This window comes from Ascidia mentula, chromosome 4 (genome assembly GCF_947561715.1).
Source record: "Ascidia mentula chromosome 4, kaAscMent1.1, whole genome shotgun sequence".
NCBI classification, from domain to species: Eukaryota; Metazoa; Chordata; class Ascidiacea; order Phlebobranchia; family Ascidiidae; genus Ascidia; species Ascidia mentula.
The window spans coordinates 15,046,738-15,063,920 of NC_138569.1; the positions used below are offsets into that span (position 1 = coordinate 15,046,738).

At 37.4% G+C, this 17,183-nt stretch overlaps 5 protein-coding genes across 6 annotated transcripts; 1 reads left to right on the forward strand and 4 right to left on the reverse strand.

Annotated features, from left to right (window-relative positions):
- LOC145899490 (uncharacterized) lies at nt 1-776 on the reverse strand. The gene is made up of 5 exons (XM_082988285.1): nt 688-776; nt 514-600; nt 377-427; nt 209-310; nt 1-96 (listed from the first exon to the last, which is right to left on the reverse strand). Exons 1-5 carry the CDS (start codon nt 692-694, stop codon nt 8-10), a joined length of 336 nt encoding a protein of 111 aa, XP_082844411.1. The 5' UTR covers nt 695-776; the 3' UTR covers nt 1-7.
- A 604-nt stretch (nt 777-1,380) lies between these two features.
- LOC145899406 (uncharacterized) lies at nt 1,381-2,261 on the reverse strand. Its single transcript, XM_082988169.1, has 5 exons — nt 2,152-2,261; nt 1,956-2,042; nt 1,797-1,847; nt 1,631-1,738; nt 1,381-1,544 (listed from the first exon to the last, which is right to left on the reverse strand). The coding sequence occupies exons 1-5, from the start codon at nt 2,156-2,158 to the stop codon at nt 1,402-1,404; spliced, it is 396 nt and encodes a 131-aa protein (XP_082844295.1). The 5' UTR covers nt 2,159-2,261; the 3' UTR covers nt 1,381-1,401.
- Nucleotides 2,262-3,269: 1,008 nt separating this feature from the next.
- Nucleotides 3,270-5,088, forward strand: LOC145898570 (THO complex subunit 4-A-like). Its single transcript, XM_082987075.1, has 5 exons — nt 3,270-3,460; nt 3,908-4,055; nt 4,119-4,299; nt 4,499-4,631; nt 4,695-5,088. Exons 1-5 carry the CDS (start codon nt 3,316-3,318, stop codon nt 4,853-4,855), a joined length of 768 nt encoding a protein of 255 aa, XP_082843201.1. The 5' UTR covers nt 3,270-3,315; the 3' UTR covers nt 4,856-5,088.
- Nucleotides 5,089-5,930: 842 nt separating this feature from the next.
- Nucleotides 5,931-12,468, reverse strand: LOC145899625 (glucose-6-phosphate exchanger SLC37A2-like). 2 transcript variants are annotated; one of them, XM_082988504.1, is made up of 16 exons: nt 12,319-12,468; nt 12,118-12,199; nt 11,272-11,431; nt 11,134-11,212; nt 10,936-11,071; nt 10,419-10,495; nt 10,146-10,312; nt 9,944-10,014; nt 9,286-9,453; nt 8,934-9,024; nt 8,324-8,472; nt 8,005-8,140; nt 7,885-7,950; nt 7,345-7,442; nt 7,210-7,280; nt 5,931-6,292 (listed from the first exon to the last, which is right to left on the reverse strand). In XM_082988504.1, exons 1-16 carry the CDS (start codon nt 12,378-12,380, stop codon nt 6,208-6,210), a joined length of 1,698 nt encoding a protein of 565 aa, XP_082844630.1. In that variant the 5' UTR covers nt 12,381-12,468; the 3' UTR covers nt 5,931-6,207. The 2 variants fall into 2 exon arrangements, with proteins under 2 accessions (XP_082844630.1, XP_082844629.1); XM_082988503.1 differs by having other exon boundaries at nt 9,908-10,014.
- Nucleotides 12,469-14,184: 1,716 nt separating this feature from the next.
- LOC145898621 (mitochondrial import receptor subunit TOM40 homolog) lies at nt 14,185-16,803 on the reverse strand. Its single transcript, XM_082987149.1, has 9 exons — nt 16,658-16,803; nt 16,390-16,539; nt 16,262-16,329; nt 16,114-16,203; nt 15,759-15,860; nt 15,193-15,298; nt 14,899-15,021; nt 14,660-14,839; nt 14,185-14,596 (listed from the first exon to the last, which is right to left on the reverse strand). The coding sequence occupies exons 1-9, from the start codon at nt 16,716-16,718 to the stop codon at nt 14,457-14,459; spliced, it is 1,020 nt and encodes a 339-aa protein (XP_082843275.1). The 5' UTR covers nt 16,719-16,803; the 3' UTR covers nt 14,185-14,456.
- Between the last annotated feature and the right edge of the window lie 380 nt (nt 16,804-17,183).

Here is a 17,183-nt window from a genome sequence, read left to right on the forward strand (position 1 = left end):
GGCCAAGTTAGATATTTCCGCTCACTGAGAATGAATCAACATTTGATGAACATGTTTTGAAAGAATCGTCCGTGCTTTTATCTTGAGATGGGGATTCTGGGTCAAAAAATAAAAGTTTAAAAAAATTTACTACCTCGCATAAACCTGAAAAAATACGCAAACGCATGAATACATATGAGAATTTTTACCATTAACTTCAACAAATTACCCCGGGTTTGTTCATTTGGTTTGTGTATGTGCATTGTGAGTCCAGTCTCCCCAACTGCACTTCCACTCTTAAAATGACCTCCTTCCACTTCGATGGTAGAATCTATATCCATAGAAATCACAAGAATATTAAACGACTTGAAATGAGATATTAGAGTTATATTCTTACCGTTTTCGGGGCGAATCGCAACTGGTAATTTTGCAGAAGCAATTGCGGCAGCTACAACATATAGAGCGTGTCAGAAAAGATTTGAGGTATCAACTAATGAGCAAGCCATCATTGTATTCGCCATTTAGAAACTATACCTTCATCCCCGCTATATCCTATTGTGTATGTGTTGTTGTTCCCACCGACTGGGCAACCTTCGGTCGTACAGTTCTTCATAACAATTTCTGCAAAAATTAATTGTCATCAAACTAAGATGTCAAAAATGAACAATTTCCTTAACTAGTCACAGTAATATCAACAGTTCTACTTACTTGGCATAGTTGAAATGAACTATTCAAAGTACACGCAATGAAACAACGAACAAATCTGCCTGAATTCCGATTTGCGACCGCAGTGTAGCACGCAAGTACAAAACACATATGAGCTTCAACCAGGGCAACACGGGCCTTTCCAACAAAGCAACCACGGTAAGTGTGTAAACAAACGTACAGGAGGAACTGATCTTCCTCGGTCTCAAAAACCAACAGATATAAAGTTTTCGACAGAGGCTGGGTATTCGACCTGGCCCTGAAGTACTGCACAAGGTGTACTGCACGATTTAATAAAAACAAAGGTTTTCGCGGCGACTGCATTTAGAATTGTCTGCATTCAAAATAAACCTTTCTATCTAACCATGGATATGTGTTTAAAAACCCGTATTGATTTGTATATTTTTGAGATGCACCTTGTGTCTTTCTTTATTTGATTGACCAGCAACTGCGATAAGCTTCAATTTAGTTGCTTATTTTGGAACTGGGTGTGTGACGTTAAAGTGTATTTTGAGTGCATGTTAAAAAACGACAACGAACGTAAAAAACATCAGACCAATAACTAAACACTCAAAATAGGCCTTTAGGAAAAACTCCACAACGGAAAGCGGAACAATAGCGATTATGTAGACCAAAAAGCCAAGATAGAAGTAGAAAAAAGTAACCATAATAATGAAAACTTGATCCCACGTGAGTTAAAAAGCAATAAACAGCATTTTATGGATTAAATGAGAAAGATTCTGGAGTGAATGTCATGCGTGGTTGATGCTGGTGGTAACATGTATCCTGGGCTGCCAACGGGGTAGGACTATTTCGTGCTTCAGGCATCGCTATATTTTGAGTATTCTGTGGTTTGGAACCTGTGTGCCAATTATAAACGCCATTTAAAAAAAAAAAAATTTAGTAAAAAGACTTATCAAGATTCATCATTTATAATTGTTCTCACTCGATGCACAATTCTTGGTTTTTGGTGTGTTGATGTGCACGGTAAGTCCGATCTCTCCAACAGAACTACCAGTCTTTAGTTCGACGTGGTCCATCTCTATTACTTTTTCTGAGCAAATATCACCATATGCTATTTTCGGTTAAAACTATCGCCAAAGCATCCAAACCATTCTCTGGTGGTATTTCTTTGGGAGTTTTTGTAGCAACAAGTTTCTCAGCTGCAATTAAACAAAACAGGCTGAAAGACAAGCGGGACATTGGCAAAATAATTTCATGTTTTTACAGCACGACTGTGAAACAGTGGGCTACATATAAACACACCATACCTTCATCGGCAGTGAAACCTATCGTATACAGGCCACTGCTTCCTCCGATGGGAGTAGCTTCCGTCGTGCAGTTCTTCATAACAATTTCTGGTAAGTTTATAATCACATAAAGCTATATGATTGATTTGCTGGGTTTTATTTCAAATCGAATTAACAATAAATAGGCTACTAGGCATATTTCGCTAATGAAACTTACTTGGCATATTTAGCAGTTGAAACGTTTTCTGCGTAGCCTACGAACAGGAAATCCAAAACATGTAACTTATGTATAGGGTAGGCTACTCTTCGAAGTCTTATATGCACATTAGTTAGCCTGCAAACCGGTACCGACCTAGGAAAACAACTTTATCAAAAGTCAAACAAAATCCCCCGCCATTGCTTACTTTACGCGAAACCCGCGACTTCATAGCAGGTTACGACCAAGAACTGGCAAACACTCCCAGTTTTTCATTGTCGCTCCCGTTGTTTCTTTTTATAGCATTACGACCGTTCGGTTTGTAGCAAGCGCGAGAGCATATTGTACAAGCGTTTTTTTTATTTGACAAGTTTATTCGAAAACGAGGTTTTAGGAAACAAAACTTTTGCATCGAACCAGCTGGTCACAGATGTCGCACTACATTTGCCTTGTTTTGTGTTTGTCGACTGTTCTTCGGCGTACGAATGTTTTCGCACCTTCTTTGATAAGCTTTGTAGGTTCCTCCAACTGCTTGGCGTCGGTGGTAATAGGCGGTGATTTCCTTCAAAGAACTATCACGATAAGCTTCGCGCCCTTCGCAGTGCGAAAGACTAGCGCTAAAGTTCCATGGTGTGTTTGTAAAAATGCGAATAATCTTAGGAATAAAAGTCGACATGCAGCTAGATTTGCATCAGAGCCTGTTTTGCAACTTGGGCGAACAGTACGGCGTGGGGAGTTTTAAATTCGTTTGAGTCACGGAGACGTTGAAGTAACCCGGATGTTTTTGGCGCTACAGCGTCGCGAAAAAATGAGTTTTTAGCCAATCACAAAGCTTCGTTCATTTCGAGCACGTTGCAGGAAAATGGCGTTCTTGGCTTCTCTCGCGTCACGATCCTGTGTTGCGCAAAGGTGTGGAAACGTTGCAGTATTGTAACGTTATGTTGTAACAGTCGTTGTAACAATTCGCGCGTTGTTGGTTGTTAGCCTATTATGTGAGTAATGTGCGTTTGTTTATTGTGTTGTATGGGCTAGGTTAAGTTAAAACATGTTAGGTAGGCTACATGACAAACAAGTGTTGTATTTGTTATGTGGATAACTCGATATTTTACAACAAATCTAATGTGAATTTATTTATTAGACGTTGTTTTTTCAAATTAGTTTTTACCAGTATCATAAGTTTAAAAAATGGGAGACAAGCTTGACCTTTCACTCGACGACATCATTAAAATTAACAAGAAGACGAATCCTAAGGGCAAAAGAGGGGGAAGAGGAGGTGGAAATCGCAAGTCAACTGGTGGTGGTGTTGGCCAAGCTCGTGGCAACAAAAGAGGTATATATAGAAGCTGGGAATGGAATCATTCTCCTTTGTGTTTGAAGCCATGGAATGAAGAATTCTGAAACAAACTTTTGCAGACAATTTGTTGAAATGTTTATTTCAAAATATAAGGCAGGCTTTATATATGGGCCTTGCACAGCTGCCATATTAATTCACGGAGGTGAATTGAGTTGGTGCAGTCATTTTGATTGCAAGATGTTGGTTTGAAAACCAGCAAAGCTGTGTAGCAAGCCTGGGGGCTTCCAATTCAAATGGATGCCCTTATTTCAAAAAAATGCGCTCCACAGTTGTTCAAGATGTTAATATTCAGTTCCAGCCATTTCAGTTTACTTCGTTGTTCTGTGCTACTGCAAGTCGCAAGGGCAACCGATTTGCTTTAGCTTTCCCCTGTTCAACTTGACCTGCCCTTTTCTCTTCATTGGAAAACCTCTCTTCTGTTAGGTGGTGGCCGAGGACGAGGCCGTGGAAGAAGCAGGTCTGCTCCATACTCAAGATCTACGAATGTTCCCAATGATAAATGGGACCATGATATGTACAATTCCAATTCCAAGCAAGGAGGCAATCAAAGAAATGTTGGTGGTGATAATCGGTAATGTCAACAAAATTTACAAATGCCTAATTACTATGTTTCTCAACTACTTTTGATTTTCAGAACTGGTGGTAATGGAAAACTTCTGGTGACCAATCTGGACTATGGTGTATCAGATAGTGATATTACTGAACTATTTTCCGAGTTCGGGGCCCTCCGCAAGTCTGCTGTTCACTATGACCGATCTGGAAGGTCATTAGGAACTGCTGATGTGCATTTTGAAAGAAGGAGTGATGCAGCAAAGGTTAACCTTATGTTTTATAAAAACAATCATAATACTGAAGATGCCATAAGTTCTCACCGAAACGTTTTCCGTACATAAAACATTGCAATGTTAACAACAGTATGGGCCAGTCTCTTTATATGACTTAAAGAGTCGTAATACAAACATGAAAATCTTCCTGTCAGTATCGGTTTTACGAACTGCTTCATGTATTTTCCAGGCCCTTCAACAATATGATGGTGTGCCACTTGATGGCAGAATAATGCAAATCAAATATGCTGATGGAAGCAACAATACTTCCACATTATCTCAGGAAATGAATGGAAGGATTGGCCAAAAAAAGACTGGACAATGTAAGTTTGCATGAAAAAAACACACCCTTTTACTATTATTCCCCATACTATTTTATGTAATAGCTGGTGGCCGAGGAGGCAGGGGTCGTGGACAAGGGAGAGGAAGGGGACGTGGTCGTGGAGGAGGCGGCGGCAGAGGCCGCGGGCGCCAACAGAAAACAGAAGTTTCAGCTGAGGAGCTCGATAAACAACTTGATGACTACATTTCTAAAATGGAAGAATGAGCAAATGCCGTTGCGTGAAAAATCAGAAGTTCACCAAGGCAATAATAAACTGCCGTCTGACTGCCCCACCTGCTGATGTCTCTACTTTGTGGAGTTGGTGGCATTCATTGCACACCTGAGCTCTTTGTATGATTTATGGTGTTTAGTATTAGCGCTACATTACATGAAGCATCACTTGTTGTGGAACTTTACCATTTTATCATTGCAAATACACTTGTTTTTATTTAGAATAATTGTTTTGAAAAATGCAATATTCGTGCAGTCGTGAGTTGCAGGTCCTTACGATTACACGCATAAAGGGTTTGTAAGCCTAGATGTCCGAAACCCAATATTCACAAAGTTTTGTAGAATATATTCGACCGAATCATTTGCTACGTCATGCAATTTGATAGCACAACAGGATTGTTCAATCATTATCGCCGTTCTTCGCGTTTTAAGGTTGTCTTGGCCGTCGGTAATTTCCAGTTATTACCGTTTTCGTGAATCTTGGCAAACCAATAATACTTATTGTTTTCAATGAAAACTAAACGATATGTCGTCACTTTGTATCACAAACACAACCCTGCAGCGTTCCTATAAGTTCGGTCGGCTGCTATAACTAAATCAATACAGTGTTGTTCTTGCTGCAGACTACTGGATTTGTACTCCTTAAGCAGACTTATTTAATAATTGAAAGCCACGTTGCAATATCAGCAAATTTTAAGATTGTGTAACACACGATTACCCGGAAAAGACTCAAAATACTATATCTTTAATAGTATCGAAAACACACGCTACTGTTCGTATTCCAAACACTTGAGCGTAAAAATGTTGGTCTTGGCGGAATCAATTCAAAATCGCTAATTCGGCCGAATAAATTCAGCCGACGGAGGCCAACTGAGTTCCCTGGTATCGTGGTCAAGATAGTCTGGTGCGCAAGATACTTCAATTTGGCCAGGCAAACTTCACATACACACGGACAACGCCGCAATGTTTCATGCCAATATGTGATCGGCAGTTCTTAAAGGACACTAGCAGTATTTTCCCAAAAGAAGCTTACTTGAACAGATTTATTAACAAAAGTAGGAGTCGTAAACACATCTGAATAAACAGTTTATTGTACAACCACGAACAACTTGCATGAAAATATATTTTCCACTTGATTTTTTGTATTATTACATTTTGGCGTATTTTGCTAAGTATCAGTACGTTATACAATAAGAAGCAGTTTGCCAGCACCAGAAACGATGGCAATGCACGATATATTATTTTATTGCACTACAAACAAGAAGAAGGTAACTGGGCTTTAAATAATACCAAGAACAATAAACACAGGCAACCTATTTTACTGCTAACACTCCTTGGTTTCCATTTTATGTTGCAAGAATTTTTTGGTTGGTGATGTTGTAGCTTGGTTGCTCTTCATAGCATGGGGGCATCTCAGCATCCTCAATATTACTGCAGTAAAATTATAAACATAGTTGGAAGATTGGGCAATTCAAAAATATTTTTGCGACGTGTTTTCTATTAACAATGCAGTCCAATCATTAGGAACTTCAGGTGTAGTTTGTTTGTTGTGTTATTTTGTCAGTTGTCCGAAATAACAAGATTGGTGTTCAGTGTTCGGCAATTCTTGGACAAGATGACAATTGCCCATTAAATGTTTAAAAGTATCTCTTGATAGTGCTGGTGCAACTGATTGGTTACCTTATTTAACAAGTATAAAATATAGTCAAATGGTAAAAATATTACTGTTTCTACACATGCTGGAAACACCTGAAGACCACCACAAACATTACTTTGCTAAATTTAAAACATTGGAAAAGATAAACTTGTTTTGAACTGGAGTTTCCCAAATTGTGTGCTGTTACAGGTTTGGAAATGTGCCACCAATTTGGAAAATCAGACATTATTTTCTGCAAAATAAATCGTTTCTCCAGCATTTGTGTATAATTGCAAAAATGAACCAGTTGTAAATTTTGACAATGAAATGCTGAAACACACTTTAATTAAATTAAGTTGGTGTGCCACAAACAAAACAGCTCCTTATAATCGTCAAACAAAAATAACTCAAAACAATAAAGTTGACCCCACAACTGCATATTTGCCCCACACACATTCTATTCATGCTGTCCCATGCTATACCTCCAGAGGTAACGGTTTTGTTGTTATACCTTTGCTGCTTGGCAAACAGCACTCTTGATAAGTTTTGAAATCTGTGCATGTGCTAAAGCAAACAAACATTGCTTTATGTGTTGCAAAGCTGTTTGCTCAAATACACTGAACGCTAATTTGGATTGTGTTGTGGTCAAACAATTTATGTAGATGTACAGTTTTAGTTTGGAACAGGTGTTTGCGAAATCATGAAACCATACCTGGATAACAATGGAGCAGATTTGACACCAAAGATTTCAGTCAACTCTTTTAATATGAGTCGACCAAGAAGCTGCAAAACAATTACAGAAACCCATTAGTTATACAGAAAATAAATTACTATGAAGTTAACTCACAGTAAAAGCAAGCAAATTTGAAGCAATTAACATGTAGAATACTTTTGACCATCCATAAGGGGAAATAAGTCCAGTGAGAAAAGGTCCTATGGCTGCCCCTGTAAGAAAAAAAGTATTAGAAGCCACATACGTAGGGAATGAAGGATAAGAAATGAAACATTGGTGTTGCTGATAAAACAAATTCTGGCTTTACTTTTAAACAAAAGTGTACATTAGGGCTGGTGTACGACAGTACGGAGATTTTTTTAATCAGTACAGAAACAGTACAATTTTTCACATAAATTTTAAGTGAAAAACAGTATCAATATATAAAATTATTGATTACATTCAAGAATTGTTTTACCACTGTTGATGCGAAATACATTTCTAAGCACTGTTAACCCTAGGTATACATTTCAACCTGAAGTCAATGTATATTTATAACCCTAAACAAGCCTCATTGTATTATTTTTTAACATTGCAAACATTAACTTAATTCCAGAAGGGCAGCAAACAGAAGTTTTTTGACATTGAAAATCTGTACATACAAATATTACAAACCTATAGACCCTGTTCCATCAATAATTGCTGTGACTGTTGAAAGTGCTCTTGAATTTCCTTGAAGAACTACAAAAAATATATTTTTAATTGTAATTCTATATGAATATATGTTTAACATACCTCTGTGTGTTCCGAGGTCAGCTGATACTGCTGTGGTAATAAGTGCATATGGACCATTTACAAAGGCACCAGTAACCAGCAACAAAGTAATGTTGACGGCCATGCTCACAGACCCATATGTATTATACAAAAACATCTAAAAAATGTAGTAAAATCTTGAGTGTTCAAGACTAAACCTTGTCCACAACCACAAATTAGTTCAACAAAATACAAGCTACATAAACTTTGAAAAAGTGCAGCATTAGACAAACTTTTATTGTTTGCATCCAGTTATCATGTTGCACAGTATGTAATGTATGAATTATACTAAAAAGCTCACCATGCAAGCTCCAATAAGCAACATTACGCCACATGTTATTGCTCTGCCTCCTAGTTTATCAGAAACCAAACCAGCAGCTATTCCTCCAAAAATTCCACCAACATCGAACAGAGTGCTCAACAACCCGGAGTTTTGTGTGCTCAACGTTGCTAAACAAATGACAGGATTTTTAGTAATTTTGTAGAAGAACTTTGATATCATAGTGATAGTATTAATTATACCACATGTTTGGCATGAAAAGACTTGGACAGGGAGACACTAAGGACAACATTTTTACATCTTTCCAAATTTTGCATACTTTAACATGCTTTTGAGTTCTAATTAATTATAGACAATCTGACTTTTGTAGAAAGGGTAATTTAACGTGAAGTTGAACAAAACAACAATGACTTGAAGAAATATCAAATACAAATTATTATTGTTAAAAAAACTAGTATCACAAATATATATATAAAAAAATGTGCCTAAACAGTTACTACAACTACTATATATCCAATTTGATGTCTTGCCAAAGTATGCCATATGATGCTGTGCTTCACATTGAAAAATGGACATTTAATGATTAATGTGAGTTGCAAAAAAAACGTTTCTTGCTGTTGCAAAGACTTACATGTGTTAAGGATGTAATACGGAAGCCAGAAGAGGAAAGTATAACTCACAAGCTTTGCAAACAACAGGGACAAAGAAAACTCAATGACGCCCTGCAACAAAGTAATGTAACATTTGACCACTGTTTCCTTACATGAAAAACTATATCAAGTCTCTATTAAGAGTTTATCTAATTTGAAAGGTTTAGAATTGTATAACTTATAACTGCATCATTTATACATTTGTCCAACAAAATTGTGACAGTCATTTGATCTAAAAATATTAGGCATAAACAAACATAACTTGTTGCTGATTGCATTATACCAGTTTTTTGCCCAGGGCTATAAACCAAACACAAAAGGTAACTCCCTTACTGGTATTTTAAGAGCACCCATAAATCCAATTGCTTCACTTTTTGAAACGTTGTTTAAATTATCAAGTGATACATTCAGGTTGCTATCTTCACTCGTAATACTGTGGTATTGCTGGTGGGACTTTGTTGCAACATCTGATGATGAACTGCTCGCTTCTGCTTCACTCTCCTACAGCAGCACCAATACAAGCAATTTAGCAAACAAGCCAAGCTTACAAAACACCATCTTCACCCAGCAGCAAATATAGCAAAAGCCCATGCAGCAACAATTTGTTATTTTTTTGGCCACAGAAAAAATTAGTAATTCACTTTCCATGGAGTTTGCAGTATTGGATTTTATTGTTTAACTTCAGTTTTGTTTAACTTCATATTTTAATATAATGACAGTTCTCAAGGAATGATCCTTTCCAAAAGGCTTATGTTATTCTAGCATGTCTAACTAAAGGAATTAAAAATACTCAACAAATCATTTTTAACCCAACAACATAATCATTTTGGTGAGTGGAACTACAGTGGATAGAAGTGTCACAGCCAAAGAATTTTTGCAGCAAGCTCTATAGTGCAATGTGTGCTAGTTTGAAGTGGACGTGGCTCTGGTAGTGGTATCTGCCACCAACTCAAACCTGTGATGACGTTTTTTGGTCCAATTCTATACCAACCTCAAGATTAGGTATTGGATGGTACTGTGCTTCGCAATGATCACATGAATCAATTCCTACATCTTCTGGGCCTTTAAAACAAAACAAAATCATCAAAGAAAGCCAATTGGTTTTGTTTTAAATTACTGTTAGAGTGTTTTAAACAGATTTATAAATACAATAATGATGGCTGCAATCAACATATTAGGACCTTTTTACTTACCATCTATAAGAACCAAAAAGGTTAGAATGCCCAGAGCGCCGATGATTATTCCAGGCACAACAAATGAGTATCCCCATGCCCAGCCAACATATGCTGAAGCAATTACTGAACCAAGAATATTTCCAAATGACGTGTGAGAATTCCACACACCCATTATAAAACCTCTCCTGCAAAAGTGTTTATTTGGTATTACATAGTTTTCAATTTGTGTGAATTTAGAGTCTTTTCTGTGAAACTGTTTCTTCACAACATAAGATAATTTTTAGTACAGACCTGCTTTTGCCAAACCAGTTTCCCACGCAGGTGACAACACCAGGCCATCCAGTGGTTTGGGCCAATCCATTTAACACCTGTGAAAAAACACTTAAAATTTCCACAAGCTAAAACTTAACATTAATTGATGTAGAACTCTATTGTTCACTGATTAAAGTATTTGGTGAGAAAGCCTAGGATAATGAACTACTGCAAAATATTTGGGGCATTACATCTTTGTTTACTTTGAGGCCAAATTACCAGTTCACATTCAGCACCATTTACTATTTAGGTATATTTTACTCATAACAAAAGACATTTTATCAAACATATACAGTAAACATGCAGTGTGAAAAAAGAAGTTACAGAAAATTATTCATTGGCAAAGGAGGTAACTGTGACAGTTAGGTATATTATATAATATTTCTATGACATCACATACTTCTATGTAAAGGATATCTTATGAATTGGTAATTCCTGTAACCAATAATATTAAATTTGTGTTCATGCAAGCTAAATTATTTTTTTAAATTCTTACCTGAGCAACAACATAAAAAGCAAATGAGTGAATTGAATAAAAGTAGCCCAAGCCAAACATTGCAGTGAAAAGACCACACAGTACCATACCAATGCTAAGAAAGTACCGCAAAGACACACGTTCTGCAATCATTCCGCTGCAAAATGATTCTCGTTACATGCGAGTATACGTTTATGAAAATATTAACTATGTTAATACCTGAAATACATCCCAAAAGCATAAGTAATAAGAAATGCATAGTCCAAGTCCCCATACAACGATTTGTAATTATTTCTGTCTGCAAAGAGTGAAATTTATTGAATATGGAGGTAGTTTTTCAGATACGCAGCAACATACCAAAAGGGGCAAAATCACACCAAGTCCCATTTGTAGTATTTGTTTGCTTTATGTCTTCTGGTGTTGGCGCAAATGAAAGACTGAGGGAAGCGGAATGACTTCCCCACCAATGGTTGTAGTCCATTGGGTTTAATTTTGAACAATTTCTGTGAAGCTCACCCTGAAACACATGAACATGATGTTTAAATTATGTAACCCAGCAAAAAAATAGTCAATTGCAAACAAATAAATGTGCAACTTGGCTGGCTGAGAGAGAGTGTGATCTTGGATTTTAGAACTCTTGAAATATTGCATTTCGAGCAATTGCTTAAACAGGATTGACTTTTGATATACAACTAGTTAGTGTAGTGGGTTTCACCTTTTTTGTACAGCAACCCATAAAATCAAATAAAGATAACCTTTAAAAAATTACTGCATGCCACAATGTGTCGTTTAAACAAAGACATGCAGTAAATTATCAACTCCTTGTGTCACCAAACACAGCAGTGTAATGGTAGTTTACTGCACAAATGCCCATGGAATATTAAAACACAATGAAATGACCTTGAATTTAACCAAATAACCTTAACCACTTTTGTAAACATACAATGTAGAATGGGTATCATGCATGACAATCCACATGAACATTGTGAGTCACCAAGATGTTCGCAAACACTTGTTGCATCACAGACGGATAAAACCTAATTGTTGCAAATTATTCAATGCAAAAAATAGCAGATGAAAAATTTGCATAATTGGCATTTTGTTTTTATTTTGCGGGGGTTCATGACCCACAGGTTAAAATACTGATCTAGTGGGTTTATTGAAATGAACACATGCACAGTTATATTGGCAGTGTGACTATACCTTAACAATGCTCAGCGGCTTCCTGCTTATATGATAAGACATGTAGCAGAAAAACGTCAAGATCAACATCGAATACTTGTAGCTGAAAAACAAGTTTGAACAATTACCATGTGTAAAACTACTTGTGTAATTTTCCAAAAAAAGTTACTGTAAGTCTTACAATACAGATATGCATAATACCAAACAGTTCAGTTTTAATACCTCCAGCTAAATTGGCAGCCACAAGAGCGGGCACATATCACACATGGTGGTGGTCTCGCCATTTCTGCAAACAATATCTTAACCAATCCAAACGAAAACAAGCAGATATCGCTTCTTGGCAACAACTGCTTGCGGACACCGCAACAAACAACTAAATTGCGTAAGTTTACAAAGACGTTGGCGACAACCAGTCATGCGTAACAGGAGGGTTTGTAACCGCACACATCGTTCACGCGTCAATCACGCACGAAAATGTAACTTGGCAGAGTCAAAGATTTCAGTACCAACTTTAAAGGGGCAACGAAACTCGGAAGTAAGCGCGAAGCTAACTTTTGCAGCCAAACTCAACAAACAAGAGCTGGTGCGCATGGACAATTTTAAAGCGTCATGGCCAAGGTGTCCAAGCATACATTGTGCTCTCTATTAGCCTATGTAAATTGCGCGATCGATTAAATGAGCTTGACCCACATCAGCAGATATCGCGTATCACATATGATGACAGACACAGGCGTAGTTGATGTGGTAACCAAAGTTGGACAGGTAAAGTCCAGTTGTTTACGTGACCACCGTTTATTTGGGACGTCGGGATAATATTTTTGTATGTTATTACAAATTTCTAATGCAGTGTTTCCCAACCCCCAAAGATTTTGCGGCACTTAATTAATGACAACAAACCAATGAGCGGCCGTCAAGAATGTTAATTTTTGGTGAGGGGGTTAATATCGCAATAAAAAATTTGTACCATCGATATGTTAAATTACTGACAAATCGTAGGGTGAAAAGTTACCAGGGTTAATGTTAAAAAAACTTGCGACTACCCGAAAAGTTACAAATGACACCCAGGTTGGGATAACCACTGTTCTTAGGCATGCATAGGCCTTACGCCATTGCCAAATTTGGTGGATCAAATTTGTGTTGAATTCCACACAGGAATATTGTACCACTCGTTGCGTCATTTTTAACTGATGATAAAATTTATTAAAACCGTCACATAAAGGAATAATATTTGATGATTTGGATATAAGCAGGGTTGTCTTATAGCGTTCTTATTGGTAACATTTGTGATTGGGCGATTTTATTTTTATGCATTTTGAGCTTTTTTAAACCGCAAGCGTCCTTTACGTTCTAAATATTTTGCCTCGAACTGTTTTTTTTTGCCAACATCATTTCTTTTCTATCCTCACATCGCAACCAAAAAGAGTCATCATGTTATAAATGAAGGTAAATCGTATTTCTTTCTAGTCGTCCGTATTTTTTTGTTCAACGTCGATGGGAGGCGTTGTGCGCGTCTACATAAGCCAGTGTTTCCCAACCGGTGGTACGCGAGCACCTTTCTGTAATATGCGGACATAGTTCGAATTTAAAATGTTTGTTATTTTATCTCCTAGGTCAGTGCTTCCCAACGTTTTTCAGTTCGTGACGCACTTTTAATGCAAGTTTTATTGTGCGACCCACAATGAGATATGACCAAACGTGATCTAATAGAAAACTGTAACATTTAGAAATGCTTCGCGACCCACTGCCCTAGGTTACTTTGTATAACACACAACCAAGTGGTACGCGTTAAAATTGTTTTACCTCCAAGTGGTACGCACACACAAAAATGTTGGGAATCACCGATAAAAGCTTTCTGGGTCCAACACTATTCGTATTATAACCGCGGCTTTAACTTGGCAGTAAATCTCCTCGTTTCAATTTTCTTACAAACACCAAATAATATTGCTAGTAGTTTTGCGCCTCTTACCCAAACGCGGCTGAAATTACTCTGCGAAATCGCTTTGTACAAATTAATATACAGCTAAATGTCTGAGCACATCCTGTCCTAGTTAAACACATCCTCACAAAACACCACGAACGAGACATTTCTGTCAAGTGTTTAAACGAAAACAGCATTTTGTTGTCAAAACAAAATCGGCGTATAGCGCCGTGCTGAATTGCATAAATACCGGAATGTAAAAAAACGACCCCGTTAACTTCACTACGTAACAATTGCCGTTGACGCTTATAAAAATTTGCAACAACTCAGGGTTGGTGTAGTTCAGAAGCCCGAACACGGGTACGGTCGCACTGAAGCTTCGGGAATTGGACTATAATGATGTAATATGCTGGACAGCGGCAAAGACTCCAGTGGTTTTTCATCAACCCAAAACCGCACCCAGGCCGACGGCAACTTTGTCCTTTTTAATGTTATAAGTCCCAGTCATGTTTAGTGTTATAGGTAGCGGGACTAATTTCTTTTCCAAACAGCTGCCGATCGTCCAATCGGATGTGAGCATTCCTGTTCAAATAAATACTGCCTATTGAATGTGATATACGACATATGACTTAACGATACACGTACCCCGATACAGCAAATTCATTTTTGGCAAATCAAACTGATATGCCAGCGATGTAACACTTTCCATAGTTTTTAGGGATGCCTCCAGTTCCACGCCAACCTGTACGTTTTCGTTGGCCTTGCGGAAAAAACTTCCGTGGATGCCACCCATGCCAAACGTGCCAGCCAATTGCCAGTCTTTAGCTGAAATTGCAGGGCACATAAGATGATAATAAAAAAAGTTTTTTTTGCAAAGTTCTTACTTTGGTAGCGACCCGCGAAAGTAACCATGGCCTGTTGGCGTCCAGCTCCCCGCTGGTATAGAAGTTCAGATCCAATTGAAAGCCTGGGTGTTATGGCTTGAAGGTAGTGGAGAATTACCATACCTGCATAAAAACATTGCAAAAATCTAATGGTTTTTAAATGGAATATGGCAACGGACATTACTGCTTCACTACTGCTTTAGCTTTTACCATTATAGGCAAATGCAAGTTTACTGAAACATTTATAACACTAAACTTTGACAAATAATTTGAAAAAAAATATCAATGCCTTACCTGTCCCATTTAATATGTCAGGGTCTGCAGTGACAACAGATATAGTTGAATCTTTCAAAAATACGTCTGTACCAACTTGAATGGATTGAAACTTTGGACCAACCATCTAAAAGATAGTTGCAATAAAATTAACACTTTCGCTACGAACCCCAATTCAGGGTGAATTACCCATTGGTGTCGGTCATTTTCAGGTTTTTGAAAAATATTTTGTTGGTCATTAAACAAAGATACTTTAATGCGAGAAGTTTGGACAATGGTTGTGCGATGCGAAAACAAGTCAGAGCACCAACTAATAAAGAGAAATGCTTCAATGAATACTAGAAAATGCTGCCGTAAAGTTGCCACAAACTTTCAGATGATTGGCCAATTAATCTGTTTATACTTTAGGCTTGAAACAGACCTACCAGAACCATGTGTACTATTATGGGCAGAACTGCAAAGGCGGATGTAAAAAGACACTGAATTGTACATGTACGTTGCATGACACAATAGGCCAAACGTAAATATTCATGGTTTGGCAATGAAAGTGCCAAGAAAAATATTCAATGAAAGACAAAGAAACTTGCCTGTCCAATGCACTTTAACCTGATGCGTTGTGTAAGTTGATGGATAAACTGTGCCTGAAGATTTCCTTCATTAGACATTTCTCCAATCATAACTGGATATGCCTGTGCACAAACCAGCAAAAATTATAAAGTAGCAAACAAATATGCTTTTGTGTGAACAATGATTCCAATTCCAAGTCAATATTTTTAAATAGTGCCAATAAACAACTTGCGAACTGTAACACTCCTGACGTTTTGCTTTTTTTTTTATGAAACCGGAATTACACGATGGGATTTTCAGAACTAATGGGCCTTCAGTTATATACATAGCAATTTTTGATTAATAGTTTGATTAAACCATGCTTATTTAGCCTACCTCTGATGGAGAAGGTTGGTTTGATCCAACAAAAGTGGATCCAAACTTGTAACTTGATTTTTCATTGTTCAGATGAACAGTGTGTTGTACCTATCAAGTTTGTCTATTATATATGAGTTAAACCACAACACAAAATAGTTTCTTGTACCTGAAAGTGCGAGCTTAGTCCCTTGTTCACCATAAAGCGTAGACCCTCATAGGGCTGCAATGCCAAATCTAAAACAAAAAAATTACATGACTGCAGAGGGGAAATATTTTGAATTGACCTTTAATTACCTTTACACGGTTTGTGTAACTCTTCAAAGGTACCAAGTGTCGGTTTGTCATCCGCAGGTGCAGCATCCACTGGTGTTGAAGTAGGCTCCACAGGAGCAGCCACTTTGGCAGGGGAAGGTTCTATGGGTGGTAATGCCACTGGCTCTGGGACTATACCCAACAAACGTAATTTTTTTGGCACGTCAGCAGGATTTTAAACTTAACTAATAATTGAATTCGGTTTCTTATATTTTAAATGTTTTGGTTTTTAGTTAAACAAGTTTTTTACCTTTTGCTGGTTCCTGTTGCGTACTTGACCATGGCCAAGATGCTGCATGGGCATTTCCCATTTCTAGTAGATCAAATTCAAACGGCTCTGTGCCACAAATTGACGGCCACGATTTCCCTACCGAAACTTACAAAAATGATTATTACATAGCTGGAAATAAAATTAACATGTAACAGCTTCCAAAAATTAACTTCTTTAATGCGACATATTACTAAAAAGTAAAAGATTGAAACACAAATTTTTCGAAAAGTTTGTGCCTAAATGTATGCTTTGCTGCACATATGCACAAAATTACATTGCCAGTATGGTTATATTATGTTTTAAATTATACCTTTCGTGCATGTCGCAGGATGTCTCACTATAAAAATATCTTGCATGATAATTCATAGCAATTGCTACATATAAATGTTTGAGATTTTGGAGAGCAATGTTTGTGATATTTTTGTTACAAACAAAATATTTTTCAAACTAAGTCTACCTTGTAATTTCGTTCACGTGGGCATGAAGGTGATACGTGCTAAAGTTG